Source organism: Branchiostoma lanceolatum, chromosome 13, assembly GCF_035083965.1.
Source record: "Branchiostoma lanceolatum isolate klBraLanc5 chromosome 13, klBraLanc5.hap2, whole genome shotgun sequence".
Classification (NCBI taxonomy): Eukaryota; Metazoa; Chordata; class Leptocardii; order Amphioxiformes; family Branchiostomatidae; genus Branchiostoma; species Branchiostoma lanceolatum.
The window spans coordinates 2,983,103-3,001,926 of NC_089734.1; the positions used below are offsets into that span (position 1 = coordinate 2,983,103).

Consider the following 18,824-nt stretch of genomic DNA (forward strand, 5'->3'; position numbering starts at 1 on the left):
TGATTGTTGCGTGTGCATTCTGGGGGAAAGGAGACGTGTTCACCTAGAGAGGTTACAAATTGCGTATTCAGTTGTAAATCTCCAGAAAAACGTCTACAAACCTTATTTTTCCTCGTTCCTGGCCGCCTGTATTGCTGTATGAGATAGTACGAAAGGTAAGAAGTCTACAAGAAGAAGTAAAGACTGCGAAAACTGTCTCAACTTCTCTGTTTCGCTCGAAAAACAAAACGTAGCGACTCGCACAAAAGATGATCCGCACAAAATATTATGTGTACAAATTTGCGTCACCTCCAGTTTAAGCTCATAACATGTCCCAAAACACGGTGGACATGTTTTGTTGTGATTTTGTTATCCGATTTTGTCGTGTGTGTGTTTGCCTACAGCCCGATGAACCTACACCCCCTTGTGTTTGAGTTTTTGTAGTTGTTGATCCATTGTCAGATGAATTTGTTATTTAATAGTTTAATCCCGCCCAAGATTAGAGATTTGCATAAAATTTATTTATGGATCTCTTACTCGATCAGAAGGCAGGCAACAATAAGTCATAGGATATATTTTGCTAGTCCACAGAAAAAAAAATGATGTTGTGGTACACATTTTTGTAGGACAATTTTATTTGCATGGTAACCTCAAAGCAGATGTTGGGATGCCCTTTTCTGTGTCAAACTGTGTCCTTGGCACAGAAAAGCACTCTCCAAGCAGAGGTTCGGCTCTGGCTGTTTTTCGTTGACACGATTTTAGGCGTTTTTGTCTGGCTTTCTTTTTTGTTACGTTTTCTTTATGTTGCTAATTAAGCTGAACAAAGAAAATAGGTCAAAATAGAAAGCTCAACAAAAACACCTAGATAAATGATGTAAAAAACAAAACAACCCAGAGCCGAACCTCTGCTTGGAGGGAAACAGAAAAGGGCAGCTCGGAGAACGTAACAATTTAGCCAGCCCAAACTTCTGCTTAGAGAGTAGAATAAGGTGCCACCGAATTCTTTTGTCCCCCGACCAAGGTTTTGTTACTTGTAGCTTTACATGTCATTTATTATCATTCTAGCCGCGGCGACTGTTGGAGGGCTTCTTTTACTTAGACTGTAAGCAAAAGAAGCCCTCCAACAGTCGCCGCGTCTATTACCATTCCTACAATGTGAATGTGGCTGTTGTGAACCCTGTAGATGTTGTCCCGTGTTAACCATACCACTGTGTTTTGCGTTTCGCCCCCCTCCCCACCTTTTAGCTGGGCCATAAGAGAAAAGATTAAACCAACAAATGGAACAAATGGATCGTACGCAACCCAAAGATTCCCCAAGGTGAGGAGAGTTACCGTGGCCCTGTCCTGGGACGCATTTTTTTCGTGTGGCACGTTTTTGGCACTAACACCTCTCTGACTTTGGGCACTTGTTTTCCGTTTTGAATTCATCTCTCTCTAACTTGTCTGTTATTAATAAAATTCTGTCAGTACGACCTCTTTTAATCATTTTTTTCCCTCACAAATAAACGCTAGTACTTTTTTGTTTCTTTTACAAGTTATTGTGGGACCTCATTTTGTTTCAACCATCTAGATAATGCCTGAGGTTTGCCGAATTCTAATTTTCTGTCTCAAAATAACATTTTTATACAAACCTTTTGATGTGAAATTTGCCTTATATTGTTTTATTATGTGAATAACCAAAATTGTCAAAACAGTAATATCTTAGCTATCTAAGGTGATTTTTACAAGTTTGCAGTTTAATTCTAACTCTAAGGTACATCATCATCAATTCCTGACCTCGGTTTTAGCCGGTCTAAGATGCCATGGTTTGAAATGACTGTCATCTTTCAATATCAAGTCTTCAGGTTGTTCTGCATCTCATGCATCATTATTTTAGCGTGGGAGTTGATCTGTGTCGATAGTTATCATATTACAGAGCTAAAATTTCTTCCAATGCAAAATACTAGCGCATTGAATCTTTCGTCCATAGAATTCAAGTGACCATAGGAATAGATCATATGACATTTCAGGGCTTGAAATTTATTTTTGGAAATAAGTGCACTGGTGCACCCAACCAAAAAAATTAGTTGCACAAAGAATTTTGAGTGCACCACATTACATAAGATTAAAGTTGAATGTCAGCGAAACATAACTACAAAGTTGAACACTCTTTCAAAAAAGTAATATATCAAATAAAATATTGCTTTTTCTGATACTTACATTTCAGTATATTCTCTATACTACTACTAGTGTACAAAATTACAGTACATTTACCCTATAGCATACAAAAATAGCTAGGTGCACTGGTGCACCCACAGTGAAAAATAAGGTGCAATATTTGGAGCCATGTATTAAGTACGGACACGTGACGTCAGCAGTTGGTCATGAGTGGTAGGAAGTTTATACCACCCGCCCTCTCTGTTTCATTTGTTCTAAGTTGATGGACAAACTTGACAATGCTTGTGTGTCTTTCTACCGCCCATTGGTTTGTTTACAAAATGTGAGAACTAATGCATTTTGGAGTCCCTCAGATCTAGCATACATACAAATGTACACTCAACTGATCATTGTAAAACTTATCCAGAACAAAATCACCAAGAGTCTACCAGTTACGAACAAAGATTTGATTCATCATGCTTATGAGCAGAGAAATTTATTCAAAAGATTAAGATATATACATGTCCGTCAACACACTACATGATGCAGACAATGAACTGCTACTGGTAGTCTAAATGCTCTCATTGTTGTGGGTTTACTTTGCACTTTGCCACCAATGAATCACTTCTTTCAGGGCTACACCCCTGTTTGACTAAAATGTTGACATTGCCTCTCTATATTTGGTCAAGACCGGTCTTCTTTTGATAAGCCTGAATCAAAGCATAGCTCTAGTTTGGCATTCCAGAGTGGTTCAGGGAGATGAAATAATTCTGGTAAAGATTTATCATGAATTCAAATAAAAAACACATATACTGTAAAATAATGCATTTAAGTTTGCGTGGGTTAAAGAATTTAAGGCGAAAATGAGGTGTTTGGGGTGTTTTTAAGTTTGCGGCAATGCTAAAGTCACATATACTGCTACAATATTGGACAGAAATGTTCGCGGTGGTTTTAAGTTTGTGGTGAAACGGTCGCCGCGAAAACATAAAACATAAAACCACTGCGAACATTTCTGCATTTACAGTAACTGCAGTGCAAAATAGAACCAGTTAGTTTTGCCCCAAAGAAGGTGGCAGACTACTGTAAATGCACTTAAGTTTGCGGGAGTTTTATTTCACGGTAGGGAGAAAATGTTCAAGGTGGTTTTAAGTTTGCATTTAAAACAATAGTAGTGCTACAGCCATAGGTGGGCAAAAAGTTTTGCGGTGGTTAAACGTGGTTTTGAGTTCGCGCTGAAGAGTTCACCACAAAAACCGCGAACATAAAACCACTGTGAACAGTTCTGCATTTCCAGTATTGGCTTGAATAAATCACTTGGTTGCGTACAAAGAACTAAATTAAATATTATCCAGTGACTTACCAACCTGATGAAACTATTCACCGATGAAAAGTATTTCGCTTTTTTTAGATCCAAGGAATAAATGTTGAGATGAATTTTTGCATGTTTTTGAATCAAAATCAACAGTCATATTATTTAACATGACTTTCCTGTTTCAAACATTCAGGATATGTATTGAATTTCCAGGATATGTTTCTATCCTCCTCGAGACTTTGAGCTGCTAGCTGCAAAGTACATACTCAACCATTGAAAAAAAGTCTTGAAGTACAACTTTGTTATGACTACAACACGAGCTCTCCGCTTACCAGCTTTATCTGCTCCCTTGTTTGAAGTTACTTGACCCCAGGGTCTAAAGTCCCACGTAAAATTGCACGTGACGCTTTTTTTCCCATTCATTAAATCACATTGTTGTGCTGCCAAATCAATCAATTCCACTAGCAGCTTGACTTTCTAGCTTGGCAAAGGTCTCTGTTTGGTCGGAAACGACTTGTTACAATCCAAATCCTGGCAGAATCTTAACGGAAGGTGGGTTTTGTGTTCTTGATTTTGGTAACAAATAAAAATATGTGTACTTAAAGTTGTTTTAAGATCCCTACATCGGTAAAAGAAGGTGTTCTTCCCGGTGTTGGCTGGCCGAAAGATTATCCATTCTAGACTCATTTGGACATTACATGTTGCAGTTCTGTTCTTGATTTCAGTAACAGATTTATCCATTTCACAGGGTAAGAGTATGTGTACTTACCTTGGGCGCGGATTAAAAGATCCCAACATCTGTAAAAGTAGGGGTCCTTCCTGGTCTTTACTGGCCAAAATGTATCCATTCTAGACTCAATACAAATTACATGTTTATACTTTGCATGGTTGTGTGAGTGGCTAGCGTTGTCCCTTCTTGTATCTCTCCAGAATCTTGCTACAGACACTGCTAGGAATGCAAGTTTTTGCCCTACATAAATGTACATGTACCACTAGCTGTGAGAAAGAACAACCAGATTTCATATTTCAAACTGGGTTAATTGGATTGACCAGTAATCAGTTTACAGTCTTGTCTTGAAACTCAGACAGCATGTAGGTTTTCTTGTAGGACGCAAAGGTGAAAATAGTGACTCAGAGGTACTTCAACTTCAACTTAGAGTGAACCCCAGATGACCCCATGAGGGGCAGAGTGGGGGGGCAGGGGGTCCCGGGCTAAGGCCTCCAGCCTGGCCCGGAAAGTCTCAACTGTGGGAGACAGCATAGCGGGGCCAGGCAGGGTATTCCATTCAGGTGTTGTACAGGGAAAAAATTGATATTTGAAGGTGCATATACAGGCGTAGATATTTTGATATTTTAGGTACAATATTTCTTTCACAGTGCAATGATTTACAAATACTTTGGATTTTGAAATACTGTGAAAGAAGATGTACAGTTGAGTTACTGTGATACTAGTAGATTCTTTCGTATGTTGTTTTGTACATGAACATTGTACATGTACAGTTGTTTGTTTGTACATGCATGTACTACTGCCATGTAGTCATAAGGAGGGCCTGGCAAAGTTGCCTTGACCCTTGACAGGAGGAATGTCCTAATGTGTGTGTGTTTGTGTTTTATTAAACTCAGGTAAGAATATTATCATTTGTTTTTTTGTATGTGTTTTGTTTTTGGCCATGCCTCGGGAGCAAAGCATTATTACATGTACCTTGCTCCAAGGGAGTGGAGTGTTGTTTTTGTCTTGTCTGTCTGTGTCTCTATCTGTCTGTGTGTGTCTCTGTCTGTGTGTGTACGTTTGTGTTTCTGTGTTTCGGAATTGCCACACATCCTTAAGCCTTACGTCAAGGCTGCAATTTGTGTCCTTGATACAGGAAGGGTGGCAAAGCAGTATGGGTAAGGGGGTGAAGTCTGCCATCTCTGATTATTCTTGCCCTTACAAGAACAGCATATATGTGTGTACGTGTGTGTGTGTGATTCTCAATATACACAGGGCGCCATACATCCACAATGCTGCTAGTTTCATCTGCGGGACTGGAAAGGTAGCAAAGCAGTACGAGTCAGGGGGTGAAGTCTGCCATCTCTGATGTGTGGCCCTGTGTGGCTGAACATCTGGCTCTTACAGAGTGCCAGTGGGCTAGTGAGGGGGTGAAGTCTGCCATCTCTAATCGTTCTTGCCCTTCCAGAGTGCCAGTGGGCACCATGGGCGACGGAGGGACGACCTACAGCGGAGTGAATCCCAACGCCGTGTGGCTGAACAGTCGCGGCATCTGGCTCTCCTACGTCATCGCCGTGACGATCCTTCACCTCATCCTGCTCAGCATTCCCTTCCTCAACGTGGCTCAGGCCTGGACGCTCACCAACGTCGTCCACAACATCGTACGTTTTGATTGTCAAATGTTTTCATGTTCATGAGAATATCCTAAACATATACAAATGTACATGTATGAAACTTTAGGCAACATTTATTTGATTTAACAGTCTCGTGTCCATTTTACATAGTTAACTCCAGCCTGTCCTGAGCAACCACCTGCCCTCAGCAACCATTTTTCCTCAGGATCTTGCGTGTTTGCTGAATCCAAGGTTTAACTGTATTAAAAATCATACTCTGCTTCAGCCCATCGGCTGCCATTGATAATTTGTCGCTGTTTGAAGGAAATGATTAAACCATTCATTTATTCATTCCATACCTGTTTTTCAGGGTAACTACATTTTCCTGCACATGCTGAAGGGGACGCCCTGGGAGACCAACTGGGACCAGGGAAAGTCCCGGCTGCTGACGCACTGGGAACAGATCGACTTTGGCGAGCAGTTCACGACGACACGCAAGTTCCTGCTCTTGGCGCCTGTGATCTTGTAAGTGCTACCATAATGATGATACCATCCTCGCGAGTTTTTACACCAAGTATGACACACATCATGTAACATGAAAATAACATGTGAATGCCTTGGTGTTTGTATGCAGTTTGTCACATTTTTTCCTCCCTTTACAGGTTCATCCTGGCGAGTTTTTACACCACACCAAATATGACCCACATCATCAGGCAAACAAAAATCAACATAACATGTGCATGTACAAATGGCATCCTGGCAAGTTTTTACACTAAGTATGACGTAGTTAAGATGCCTTGGTGTTTATATGCAGTTTGTCACATTTTTCTTTCCCTTCACAGGTTCATCCTTGCGAGTTTTTACACCAAGTACGACCCCCTTCACTTCGTCGTCAACTTGAGCACCATGCTCCTGGTGTTGATCCCAAAACTCCCACAACTCCACGGGGTCCGGATTTTTGGCATCAACAAGTACTGAGGACCATCGGGGAACGGGGTAAACTGAGGAAAGGCCTTGAAGAAGTGTTGATCACTTCACCAAGAGTCTTTAAGTCGTTGGTAGTACTGCGATCCAGAGGGGAAGTCGAATGTACAACATTATAGAAACTCTTTATTTTGGATGGATCTTTTGTGACATCATATACTTTGCTTTTTTTGCGACGCCTCAGGAGCGAGGCTAATGGTATAGTATTGTTCTGTTTATTCACCGATTTATTGAAAATGTACAATAACAATCATAAGATGCATTGATACATTGTACATGTAAGTATTGATAAGGTTATGAAATTTCATGGTTTTCGTTATTTATGAGTATCATATTATAATAAATGGAGAGAAAACGGTATGCTATAACAAGATTCTGTAAGTCAGCATACTAGGTTGGGGTGATATGCTATAATGTGGTATGCTCTAAAATGAAGATTCAATTTCATTTCAATATGTATTCCATAATATATATAACAGTTATATCTATATATATATCTGTGTGTACTGGAACCATAGGCAATGTTTTTTTCCCTGTCATTCTATAGCCTCACTCACTCACATGCCCACGTTTACTATCTTAAACTTTTATTATATTTTCCCTTTCTATCCTAGGAAGATAAAGACATTGTTTTCCTGTGTTTCTTCTTGTTCTCCTGCCATTTCGATCAAATTTGAAGGTTTCAGCCCTTTCTTTATTGTTATCTCTGATGCTAGGTACATATATACCCCGAAGACAAGTTCTCACCTACATTGCACCAGTGCTTTTCAATTTGTTTGTTAACTCTCGTGGTCATTTGAAAATCAAGCCGTGAGCATGTGCCTGTATCTGGCTGACACCGCGTGAAGTCATCTGTGCAGTTTGTTCCATGCCAAACGTGAAAGTGAGTAGGATATTGGAGATTCTTTTTACACAACCAGTAAATGTCACCTTATTCAGAGATTCTGACTGGAGAACTGCTTCTCACCACTTTAAGTAGCTGAAGTAGGTGGCGCTTTTGCGGTGAGAACACTGTCCCAAACGTGGCTAAGTTTGTATCCCCCTCGACTTGGTTCATCACTGGTGTTGACTTCCTTATCCAAAACGTCAGCAGGTGAGATTTACTGGTTGTGTAAACAGAATGTCCAATATCCTATGTTCTACCAACCTGATGAAATGATTTTCGGAAGTGAATGGGGGTTGTCATCAATTGAGAAGGACTGGTGTAGGAAGTGTGAGAATGTGACTTTAGCTTTTGAACCCAACCTTTTAGTTTCCTTTAGATTTAATGTTTTCAGTTGGTGCTTGTAATGACAAACCACAAGTATTATTTCATTTTAAAAGCACTGAAGAAGACTATAGGGTGGCAATAAACATTGATCATATTAAGGAGGTTCTATTGACAAGGATCAATAAATAGAACCTTCTTAATCACATGTAATTATGGAGTATAATGTCCACGACTAAATTAAAGGATGGTCAATCAGTAATATTCTTGGGGTCGTGGATAACTGAACATCAATATGTAAACTTCCTACATGTTTTTGTGAGAGATGCGGAAGGGTAGTTATATTCTTAAGATTATGGAAGTTTTCATTTAAGAATTTCTCAAAAATCTTTGAGACTGTACAGCTTAAATGATCCCCCCCTCCCCAAGTTGGGTTTCTGTTTAATAAGACTGATGAAAAATATCCTCTTTTTCCTGTGTATGCCACAGAACTTTGTACTGTTGTAGTGTCTCTTCTTCTCCTAGGAATTCCTACATATATATGATTTTAATCTGGCTTTTTCAGTACTTGAATGACTGACTTGATATCACTGAATATTTTTCTCTATACAGAAGGTGAATAAAGAAACATTGCCGCCTTCATTTAATGCGTGGCACCCAGGGAAAGCTAGATATGTATGGAACATGTTCTTATTTTATCGTTGATGGTACCAGGGCATTTTGCGTTTTAGTTATGCCAAAGGTTTTGAAGCACTGCTTTTGATTTGAATTCTTTTCACTCTTGTATTAATTGTATTTTCTGAAAAGATATAATAATGCTTGATAGGGTGAAAGAGAACTGTATATAGGGAAGATTCCGATTGGAAGAGACGGCCATAGCTTGAGGTTGAACTTTAGTAACTTTGGGGCAAAGTGTCCAAAATTTGTAATCTCATATGGTGTAAGGTCAACTTTCATAATTCTGCCAGGTTCCTTAAGGCTGACACATTAAAAAAAAAAGTGTTATCGAGGCCTTCTCGAGAATGTTTTGAACACCTAGATATCTGAAGTATGCATACCTCAAAGATTCCTGATGTTGCATCTAGACCCTACTTACAAACATGTTTTTGAGTTGTCTCGGTGTCAACTTGGGACTGTGCAAGGAAAACTCTAGGTCACGCAAGTAACTTTTTACAGTAGGAAAACTCCACTTGAGCAGCCCAAAGCTCCTCACACACAGCCCCGAGTAGACTCAAAAAAAATTATGTGTAAATCAGGCCTTAGTGATGACGTTTGCAAATGAACACCTTGACATCTTCAGTTGCCCTTGTGAGTTTGGGCATGTCCGATGCTCTTAAGTAATGGCCGCAGCTTCTGCATTTAATTTAGTAGATTCTCTTTAAATTCACTGTGTTTTTTTTTCTTATGTGGCAGTTTTAAGGTATCTGGCAGACTTATGAGGGTTGAAGTTGATCTCATTTGGTGTAGAATTCCCTGTCAGAGTTGACAAGGGAGTAGAAGCAATGCATTACCAATGCAATGTGTATCTTTGTGGTAGATGTCAGCTTTTTGTAGGGCATTTAATAACTGTACATTGAATACGTAGGTTACATGTATGATATGGGAAAGGAATAAAGACTTTTGTCAGGATCTGGTCTCTTTGATAGTTTTTTAAAAATGTTTTATTAAGTTTAAGCTAAGAATGAACTATAGTCAAGCCTAACAAAGAAGACCACTCAGGAGGCCGATAAAATGTGGTCTATTTGGACAAATTGTTGCTATTGACAGGATTCTCATTGCCTGTGTCAATGGGAAACAAATATCTAAGGGACCACCAAAAAGTGGTTACATTGTCCAGATGGTCCTAATGTAGAGGCGATCACTTGAACAGGGTTGACTGTACTATTAAGGATTGATGATGCACATGCAGTTGTAAAATGTTAATTGGCTCTGTAGAAATATGCCGTCCTATAGCTGACTTAGGCAAACTAGCTCCTTCATCACTTGAAAAAAAGAGTTGGAAATGGCCAAATAGGGTGAGTATATTTACCACAGATGTCGGCTGGTCTTAAAGATGCATGCATTTGATTGTCATATGTCTGAATTTTAAGAAGAAAAAAATATTTATGAACAGATGTTTTCCACATTGTATAGAAAGGGACACTTTAATAATTTTGTGAACTTATCCATATTTTCAAACTGAAATAATGCTCTGTTTTCTATGCTTTACATGCATATCTCTATATTTCGTTAGTTCGTGTAAAATACACCGCCCCTGTCTTTTGTTTTGACAAAGTACATGAGTTTGACCTGCATTGGCCCACGGGCGCTATGGTTTCTGGGTAATCAAAATGGCGGCGCCCATGAGATAAAAAAATCGACGTCGCCTTATGTTTGTAGGATTTCTGTAGTTTTGACGAACAGAAAGGCGGCGATGCGGAGGTAGACATGGTGTTCCTGACGAGGATCCTCCATCGCGCCCCAACAGCACGGGTAAGTGGCGTTCTTTGGACAAACGGCGCTCTACATGCATCTGTCCATATTTTGGGGGAGGGGGGCTTCTACGAAATAATATTTGTGTTTACTACTATACATGCTTTTCAATTGACGTCTTTAGCGCCATGATGGGTTACAGCGTACGTCTGTTAAATGCGCCGAATTGCCAAGATTTTTGTAGGAATTTTGAAAGATCTGAGGTACAACTACAAGAGCTAGGCTGAAACCCTCTAAAATTCCAACTCAAAACTTGCAAAACAATTCAACTACACAAACATTATTAGCAGCTATTTATATATAAGGCTCTTAGAATGTGCAAAGGTTAGGTGTGACAGGTCATTCAGTGTGAAATAACTACTAGTAGCTGCTGCCATGCCGCGTGCCTACAAAGCTGGTGTGTTACACTGAAGGGTCAGGTTATACTGGTAAATTGATACAGATACAGATTACGGATCAGAAAACCTACTTGTCTTAGCTTTATAGACTTAACAGACTGATATGTACATGTTTAAAGTTTTTCCATCGTCTCTCCGTTTAACAACAGAAGCGTGGGTTTGTTGACAAGCTGCGCGTGTATGTCCGTGGGGGCAGCGGAGGAATGGGGCTTCCCAAGCACAACGGCAGGGGCGGGGACGGAGGTCACGTCATCTTCGTTGCCAAGGAGGACATGACCTTGAAACAGGTCATAGATGCAACCCTGAACAAGAGGTTCATTGCTGGCGTTGGCACCCATGCTACGTATGTGTTCTGTCAGTAATTACGGATATTTTGCTTAGTGTATGTGACATAACATTACATTTTTATACTGGTAAGTACACATAAAATCATACTAAGTACATGTAAAATCATACTACATACAGTCCGTACACCCATTTTGTATGTATGTACTAAGTCATTTCAGACTTTTGAGGAAACTCCAGTAGTGGTGTGCTTAAGGACACATCAGTAATATATTAATCCACATAGACTTATTGACATAACAGTTACATAAAGAACATATTTATGCATTATCTGACTTTGGATGGGCTTGTAAAAAGCAATGGAAGAAGAGGGATGGGCTCCACGTTCCTACATAATGCCCTTAAGACAGTGGATAACAACCCACTGTCCTATGGCCTCAAAAAGGCTTTAGGACTATCTTTACCTTTATCAAACCTTTACCAAACCTGCACCTGTACCTGAACAATGGACTAAGTAACATGTGGCCTTCAATGACAGCAGAAGCAGAGAAAAGAATGTTTGTTTGGAAATTAGGTATCTTATATCCACCAATGCCAGCAGTGAACCTCCTGTTTAACACTGATAACAGAATTTTTCTTCCCATTTTGTAGGAGACGAGCCATTCAGGGGGACAGGGGGCCCAACCTAAGGGTGGAGGTGCCGACTGGTATATCTGTACTCACCGACACAAAACAGGTCATCGGTACGAGATATAGCTGCATATTTTCACCATGCGTAAAGATTGTATAATTCATTTAGAAAGCAACAGATGTCTTCTACCTTGTTGTCTAGTTAGCCTCCACCAGGCCTTCCTATACGTGGTTGCGGATCGTAAAATTCGGCCCAAAAGGAATAATTTGCCAGTAGAGTCAGTCCACGGCCTCGGCTGCAAATGAAACCCTCTGGTGGCTAAACCCTCCTGGGAAATATTCTCCCTATAGCCAGCATAGTTAGTCTGTGGTAGAGACAAGATTCCAGTATGTCAGCTACCTTTTACTTGATGATACTTAGAGCTGAGCAGTCAAAAGAGGATATAAGCAAACAAACAAGAAGTTTTGTTGAATGTTACCATTGTACAAAAGTGAGGAACCTGACCCAGTAGTGGAGCGTACATGTAGTATGTGTGAATCCAAATGATATATTTTGTCAAGGAATTTACAAAAAACTCAGGAAGATATGAGGTCTTTGATTTCTTGTTTGTACACATGTATTATATTTTTGATATTTCTTATTTATTTTCCCAGGTAACCTAAACCAGCCTGGAGACCAGGTGATGGTTGCTAAGGGAGGACAGGGCGGGGCTCACTGGTCAGACTTCCTCCCCAAGAAGGGACAGATCCGCAGTGTGACGATGGAGCTCAAGCTCATATCTGACATAGGACTGGTGGGGTGAGTATCTACTAGCCTGGGTGTCATCCTCTGTAGTAACCGCTGGCTCAATCTTTTCGCTTGCCACAGAGTCTGGTCCTGGTTAGCAAGCAAAAAGATTGAGCCAGTGGTTGCAACGGAGGCTGATGCCAAGGCTAAGATACGGCCATATGGATCAAATTCTGCGGATCCGTAGGCCGGGGTTTGATCGTGGGGTTGACCCCATTTCTTAAATGTTGTAAGGGATTACATACTTCATTATGGATGGTGACGTAAAAATGGCGGCCCCGTGTATGGAGCTTCATCAGGCATAAACCTAAAGCGTCAAACCTCTGCATGTAAAAGAATGCAACACACTTATCCTTGAGTAATTGTAACTTTTCTTTGCTTTCAACTAAAGTAACTAGTAACTTAAGTAATTAGTAACTACATGATTGTACAGTAATTAGAAACTTTGTGTTTCCAGGTTTCCCAATGCTGGCAAGTCCACCCTGCTCAAGGCAGTTTCGTCAGCGGACCCCAAGATCGCAGAATACCCTTGTACGTATCCTGGCTTTAGGCTTTTAAGTCTTTTCTGGCTGTTGTTGTATTTCTGGAAAGGATAGTTTTGCAAGACTTTCCATGTAAGGGTAATTACAAAGTCATCAGCACAGTAAAATGGTATTCCTAAATACTGCGATTCTTCATAATTATGTGAATGGTAACTTAATTTTAGTGACTTTCACAGTCACTAGTCAACTGCTTAAATTTCATCATCGCAAATATTTGATCAGAAACATTTGAGACAGTTATATTTGTTCCCACTGTTGAAATTTAATGTCGTGAACTATTCCCTCCCCCCCAACTGCTAAAATTACTGACCGCAATATTAACTAGATTTTGTACAGTCAGTAGTTTGGTAGGTTATCAGAAGCTAAGGTTCTTACAGTCGTAACAGAACCTAATACCTGGCTGACATTGCTATATGAATATTGCGTACAATTTGATATCAAACTAGTGTGCCCACAGTTTTTAACCTTCTCCCTGCTTCCTAACCCCATAACCAACACAAATTTGGTGTCAAATGGCTACCTTAGCAGTCTGTAGGTTAAAAATCTTTTCCATTTGATCTGGTGTCTTGTAAGATTCATTATATTTTTGTTCGTAACTGTTCATTATCGACTTTTCTGCAGTCACAACCATGAGGCCACAGATCGGGATCATGCAATTCGAGGATCTGAGAAGGGTGAGCAAATTATTCCTTACCTTGAGTAAAGAGACTCTTTGTACACAACCAAGACAGTGTTTTATTCAACCGACGTTTCGCTGACCATCTGTCACCTTTCTGAGGGCATTTCTGACTGGTTTGCTTTACACTCCAGCTATAGGTGTTGCGGCTGACAGATGTTATCTCAAAAATAAAGTACATGTACTAGTATTTACATGTATACAGAGATAGTTAATGCGGTGTTTACAATATGGTCCCAAACATAAAAGATGCATAAATTCTGTCAGGTAACAACTGACCTGTTTAATACACAAAATACATGTTGTACATGCATGTTAAGGGAGAAGGGCAAGCAACCTCTCCCTGTAAAAATATACCCTGCTACTGAAACAGCAAGGAAACTTGCTGCCCTATGTGCCACTGGATAGGCACTACAAGGTTTATAAAAATAAGCGAGAAGAAGTTGACACTACTGGACTAGCTTAGTTTAATAACACGTTTGTCTACTCTATATGTTTACAGTTTGTATTGTTGTATTTATGTCCCTTGTATGTTCCATGTGTTAAGTTAGACGACCTGTACCTAGCCCCTCGGGGCATGAATGCACAATAAAGGTCTTTCATTCATTCATTCAATGAAGGAACAATTAGAGTTGATGTTAAATTTCTCGCTAAAATTCCTTCCTTAGGTGTCCCTTGCAGATCTGCCGGGTCTGATAGAGGGTGCTCATAACAACGCGGGGATGGGCCACCACTTCCTGAGGCATGTGGAGAGGACCAAGCTGCTGCTGTTCATGGTCAGGACCATAGGGGGCACTGCTGCAGAGTACAGTCAAACCTGTCCAAGCAGACCACTCAGAGGACAAAACAATCTGGTCTATGTGGACAGGTGGTCACTATAGACAGAATTTTTAATGCCTGGGTCAATCGGAAAAATTATCTAAGGGACCATCAAAAAGTGGTCACATTGGCCGGGTGGTCCTTATGTGAACTGCTGTGGTCACTTGTACAGGTTTGACTGTACTGTAAGTTCATTTACTTTTGTCTTGGTTTTATTTCATAGTAGGAGGGAAAAGGAGGTTTTTATCCTATTTTAAATTCACTGTTGAAACAATTCTGCAGCTCAGTAGTAATACATTGGAAACACATATTCTCTGTGTCGTGAATTCAACCACAGGACCTCCTACTTTTTTGTCCCATCTGAGAGAATGTCCCTAACCTACATGTAAGCTGAGGTGCACATTTTAACCTAAAGTGTAAAGTGTAGTCTAAAGCGAGGAAATAGGTGAGATGCATTTCAGCATAAACTGCACTTCTGCGAATTATACCTCCCCCCCCCCATGCCATTAGTGCCTTAAAGTCAATAAATCTAACCAAAAGGCCACCTTGCCACTTTCCAGGTTGACGTCCATGGGTTCATCCTGTCCATGAAGCACCCTCACCGGACGGCCTTCCAGACTGTGGCTTTGCTCATGAAGGTACAGCATGCACATGTATTTTATAACACATATTAAATATGTGCACATGTGTACACTCTTGCACACTGTTTTGTACCAGTTAGTATCATCTGTGAATGTGTTTCTTTTATTTATTTATAGATTTCAAAAGCTCTTTATGTAATTATGTACATATGTATGAATGATAATAATAATGCTCAATTTCCATTTGTCACTTTGTAACTTATTTCCAAAAGGTTGTTTTACACTTAGTCTAGTCTGTGTAACGCGAAACTCCGCTGTCCCGGGCTTTTATGGCTCCTCCTTGCATTGGATGGGGGCCATCAGGCTAGTTTTCCACTAACAATGCTGTTTCCATCGCACATTGTCTGTTTTGTCTTTGCCTGCAGGAGTTGGAATTGTACAAGAGCGATCTCGTCGACAAGCCAACCGTGTTGGCCATCAACAAGATGGACATTCAAGGTGCAGAGGAGAAGGCAGAAGAGCTGTTGTACAAACTTAACCACTTTGAAGGTCTGCTCTCCTTCCTTTTTACTTATTTATCTATTTATTTCCTCTCCTAAACATCTGGGTAGCCCCTACAACAAGATTGTTGATTTCCAAGAGGGCCTATAGAAAACATAGAACAAATGGTACATAAATTACATAACAGAAATCAAAGGTATGTACAGAAAATGATAATGAAATCATAGTAAGGAACAAATAATGCAGCATATTTAAATAATGGTTAGGGTGTTTTGCCTAGAACCAATAGGTCATAGGTTCAAATCCCCTGACCTGCCACCGATGCTGTGCCCTTGGGAAAGGCCCTCAACACAACTTTCCTCACTCCACCCAGGTGTAGAAATGGGTACCTGACTTCAGTTGGGGAAGTAAAAGTTGTTAGAAGGAGAGGGTTGGGCTCTGCCTTCCAATACCGTGCCCTAGACACAGTGGATAACAACCCACTGCCACTACGGTCTTCAGAAAAAAAGGCTGTGGTACAGTAGAAGTTACTGTAGTAGCTATACAGTATCCAGTATTTGATTATACTGCTGCCGGGGTCCCTGACGGGGGTGGGCAGCAGTCGGCTTTACCGTTTTTACCTTACCTTTATTGCAGAATGACTGCTTTACGTGTTTTTTTTGGTGCATAACTGTTTCTGTAAAACACGTACTAGTGGCGTTGCGGTGGCGTAGTTGCAGGGTGTTTGGCCCCAGAACCCAGAGATACCGGGTTCGAATCCAGGGTTCCCTGATTTGTCCCGTTGACGTTGTGCCCTTGGGAAAGGCACTTAACACGACTTTCCCCACTTTACTCAGGTGAAAATGAGTACCTAGCTTCGGTTAGGGACGTCCCTCGGATAGGACATTAAATGGAGGTCCCGTGTTTGAGGAGAGCAACACCTCAAGCACGTTAAAGAACCCAACACACTTATCGAGAAGAGTAGGGGTCCTTCCCGGTGTGTGTGGATCATATAAATCTGTCCGGATATGCAGCTTGTACTCTTCAGTACGAACCTGGTGTGTTATGTCTTGATGCGGTTTACCGGGTATACAATACAAACAAACAAACAAACAAACTAATTTCCCTCTCATTCTCCAGATGCGGTGACGGAGCTTCCCAAGGACATGAGGCCAAAAAGACGAGTAGAATTCGAAGACATCTTCCAGATTTCAGCCAAACAAAAACAAGGATTGAACGAACTGAAAGGAAAAGTCAGAGTAATCCTGGATGAGACGTTGGAAGAAGAACAGGAAAAAGAGAAAAGGCAGGCGATAAGGAGAATACAGAAGGAGTCCTCCTACGGGAAAACTGTGGAAAGAACAGTAGATATCATCTAAATCATGGACATATTAAAGTTTACTATTAAAATTGACAAAGGATCAAGATTTCTGTGAAACTGACCACATGATTTATTGTGCATCATTCACTGTTCTTCCTCTTCATAAGGCCTAGGAAAAGAATGTTGTGTTTCGAAAACCTGGCAACCCTATTATTTTTCGTGGGCTCCTTGCAAGGGACATAAAATTGTAATGTTGAGAATAGTTCTGAGGGATCGAATACAGAACAGATTTTCTCTATTTTACACTCAGTCTGTAAACTGATGAAATCTTTGAATAGTTAAGAATGTGTAGTAGATATTGTATTCCTTATCAAAATAGATGCTTGTGGCAAAGCATTTTCTTTCCCTTGTAAGATGTTACGAAGTTAGAGGCTATCATTTATTCAAAAATTCTATTTTTATCGAACACTTAGAACTACTGCCAAAAACTCAGACATCAAAGAGACAACACCACAAAAGGAGGAATGTTGGTAATTTAGGCCAGGGACATGGAGTATGATTGCATTCTGTTGAACAAATGAAGATATTGCAAATTGTGTTGAACCAGAGTCCTTGGTTGAAAAAATGAAGAAGAAAAAACATGTCGGGCCTAAAGGACTGATGACAAATTGTTGAATATTGTTATAATTTAATTATTCCAATTTGATAAAAAGGTACCCTTAAGTGAGTTTTCCTCATCAAAATGTATGCTTATAGTACGGGCACCGCATTTTCTTTCCTTTGTAACATGCCAATATCTGAAAGGCTTTGATTTGTAAAAGTCTTTTTTTTAATCCCCCAATCAAGCAATGTAGGAGCAATCAAAAACTTCAAAGGGAGAATATTGCTCCAGTGGTAGTTTGCGCCAGGGACATTAATTGCAAAATTCCTTCCATTAAGTGACTGTGTACTGTATTCCTTATCAAAATACAAAGTACATGCTTATGACAGCACTTTTACTTTCTTTTGTATGATGTTATGAGGTGAGGGACTATCATTTATTTAAAAATTCTATCTTTATCCAACACTCAGAACTACTGCAGACATCAAAGAGACAACGCCACAAAAGGAGGAATGTTACAATATTGGTAATTTAGGCCAGGGACATGGAGTATGATTGCATTCTGTTGAACAAATGAAGATATTGCAAATTGTGTTGAACCAGGGTCCTTGGTTGAACAAATGAAGAAGAAAAAACATGTCGGACCTAAAGGACTGACGACAAATTTTTGAATATTGTTATAATTTAATTATTCCAATTTGATAAAAAGGTGCTACCCTTAAGTGAGTATTCCTCATCAAAATGTATGCTTTTAGTACAGGCACCGCATTTTCTTACCTTTGTAACATGCCAATATCCGAAAGGCTTTGATTTGTAAAAGTCTTTTTTTTAATCCCCCAATCAAACAATGTAGGAGCAATCAAAAACTTCAAAGGGAGCATATTGCTACAGTGGTAGTTTGCGCCAGGGACATTAATTGCAAAATTCTTTCCATTAAGTGACTGTGTACTGTATTCCTTATCAAAATACAAAGTACATGCTTATGACAGCACTTTTTCTTTCTTTTGTATGATGTTATGAGGTGAGGGACTATCATTTATTTAAAAATTCTATCTTTATCGAACACTCAGAACTACTGCAGAAAACTCAGATATCAAAGAGACAACGCCACAAAAGGAGAATGTTACTATATTGGTCATTTAGGCCAGGGACATGGAGTATGATTGCATTCTGTTGAACAAAAGAAGATATTGCAAATTGTGTTGAACAAAGGTCCTTGGTTGAACAAATGAAGATATTGCAAATTGTGTTGAACCAAGGTCCTTGGTTGAACAAATGAACATATTGCAAAT

General features: G+C 40.0%; 2 protein-coding genes across 3 annotated transcripts; both read left to right on the forward strand.

Moving 5' to 3' along the window:
- Positions 1–5: 5 nt before the first annotated feature.
- Positions 6–9,569, forward strand: LOC136446989 (ORM1-like protein 3). 2 transcript variants are annotated; one of them, XM_066445648.1, is made up of 5 exons: positions 6–155; positions 1,225–1,297; positions 5,605–5,797; positions 6,120–6,274; positions 6,592–9,569. In XM_066445648.1, the coding sequence occupies exons 2-5, from the start codon at positions 1,257–1,259 to the stop codon at positions 6,725–6,727; spliced, it is 525 nt and encodes a 174-aa protein (XP_066301745.1). In that variant the 5' UTR covers positions 6–155; positions 1,225–1,256; the 3' UTR covers positions 6,728–9,569. The 2 variants fall into 2 exon arrangements, with proteins under 2 accessions (XP_066301745.1, XP_066301746.1); XM_066445649.1 differs by lacking the exon at positions 1,225–1,297 and having other exon boundaries at positions 7–155.
- A 681-nt stretch (positions 9,570–10,250) lies between these two features.
- On the forward strand, positions 10,251–18,515 carry LOC136447437 (GTP-binding protein 10-like). Its single transcript, XM_066446351.1, has 10 exons — positions 10,251–10,412; positions 10,960–11,153; positions 11,747–11,838; positions 12,380–12,524; positions 12,970–13,043; positions 13,676–13,728; positions 14,399–14,506; positions 15,110–15,187; positions 15,556–15,679; positions 16,751–18,515. Exons 1-10 carry the CDS (start codon positions 10,368–10,370, stop codon positions 16,987–16,989), a joined length of 1,152 nt encoding a protein of 383 aa, XP_066302448.1. The 5' UTR covers positions 10,251–10,367; the 3' UTR covers positions 16,990–18,515.
- The last annotated feature ends 309 nt before the right edge of the window (positions 18,516–18,824 follow it).

What these genes read in the sequence shown, in the direction of transcription:
- LOC136446989 (XM_066445648.1), top strand. Translation starts at nt 1,257, where the DNA reads ATGGAACAAATGGATCGTACGCAACCCAAAGATTCCCCAAG. An exon ending in CAACCCAAAGATTCCCCAAG is followed by an intron (nt 1,298 to 5,604) that starts GTGAGGAGAGTT and finishes TTGCCCTTCCAG; the next exon opens with AGTGCCAGTGGGCACCATGG. An exon ending in CCAACGTCGTCCACAACATC is followed by an intron (nt 5,798 to 6,119) that starts GTACGTTTTGAT and finishes CCTGTTTTTCAG; the next exon opens with GGTAACTACATTTTCCTGCA.
- LOC136447437 (XM_066446351.1), top strand. Translation starts at nt 10,368, where the DNA reads ATGGTGTTCCTGACGAGGATCCTCCATCGCGCCCCAACAGCACGG. An exon ending in CGACACAAAACAGGTCATCG is followed by an intron (nt 11,839 to 12,379) that starts GTACGAGATATA and finishes TTATTTTCCCAG; the next exon opens with GTAACCTAAACCAGCCTGGA. An exon ending in CTGTGGCTTTGCTCATGAAG is followed by an intron (nt 15,188 to 15,555) that starts GTACAGCATGCA and finishes CTTTGCCTGCAG; the next exon opens with GAGTTGGAATTGTACAAGAG.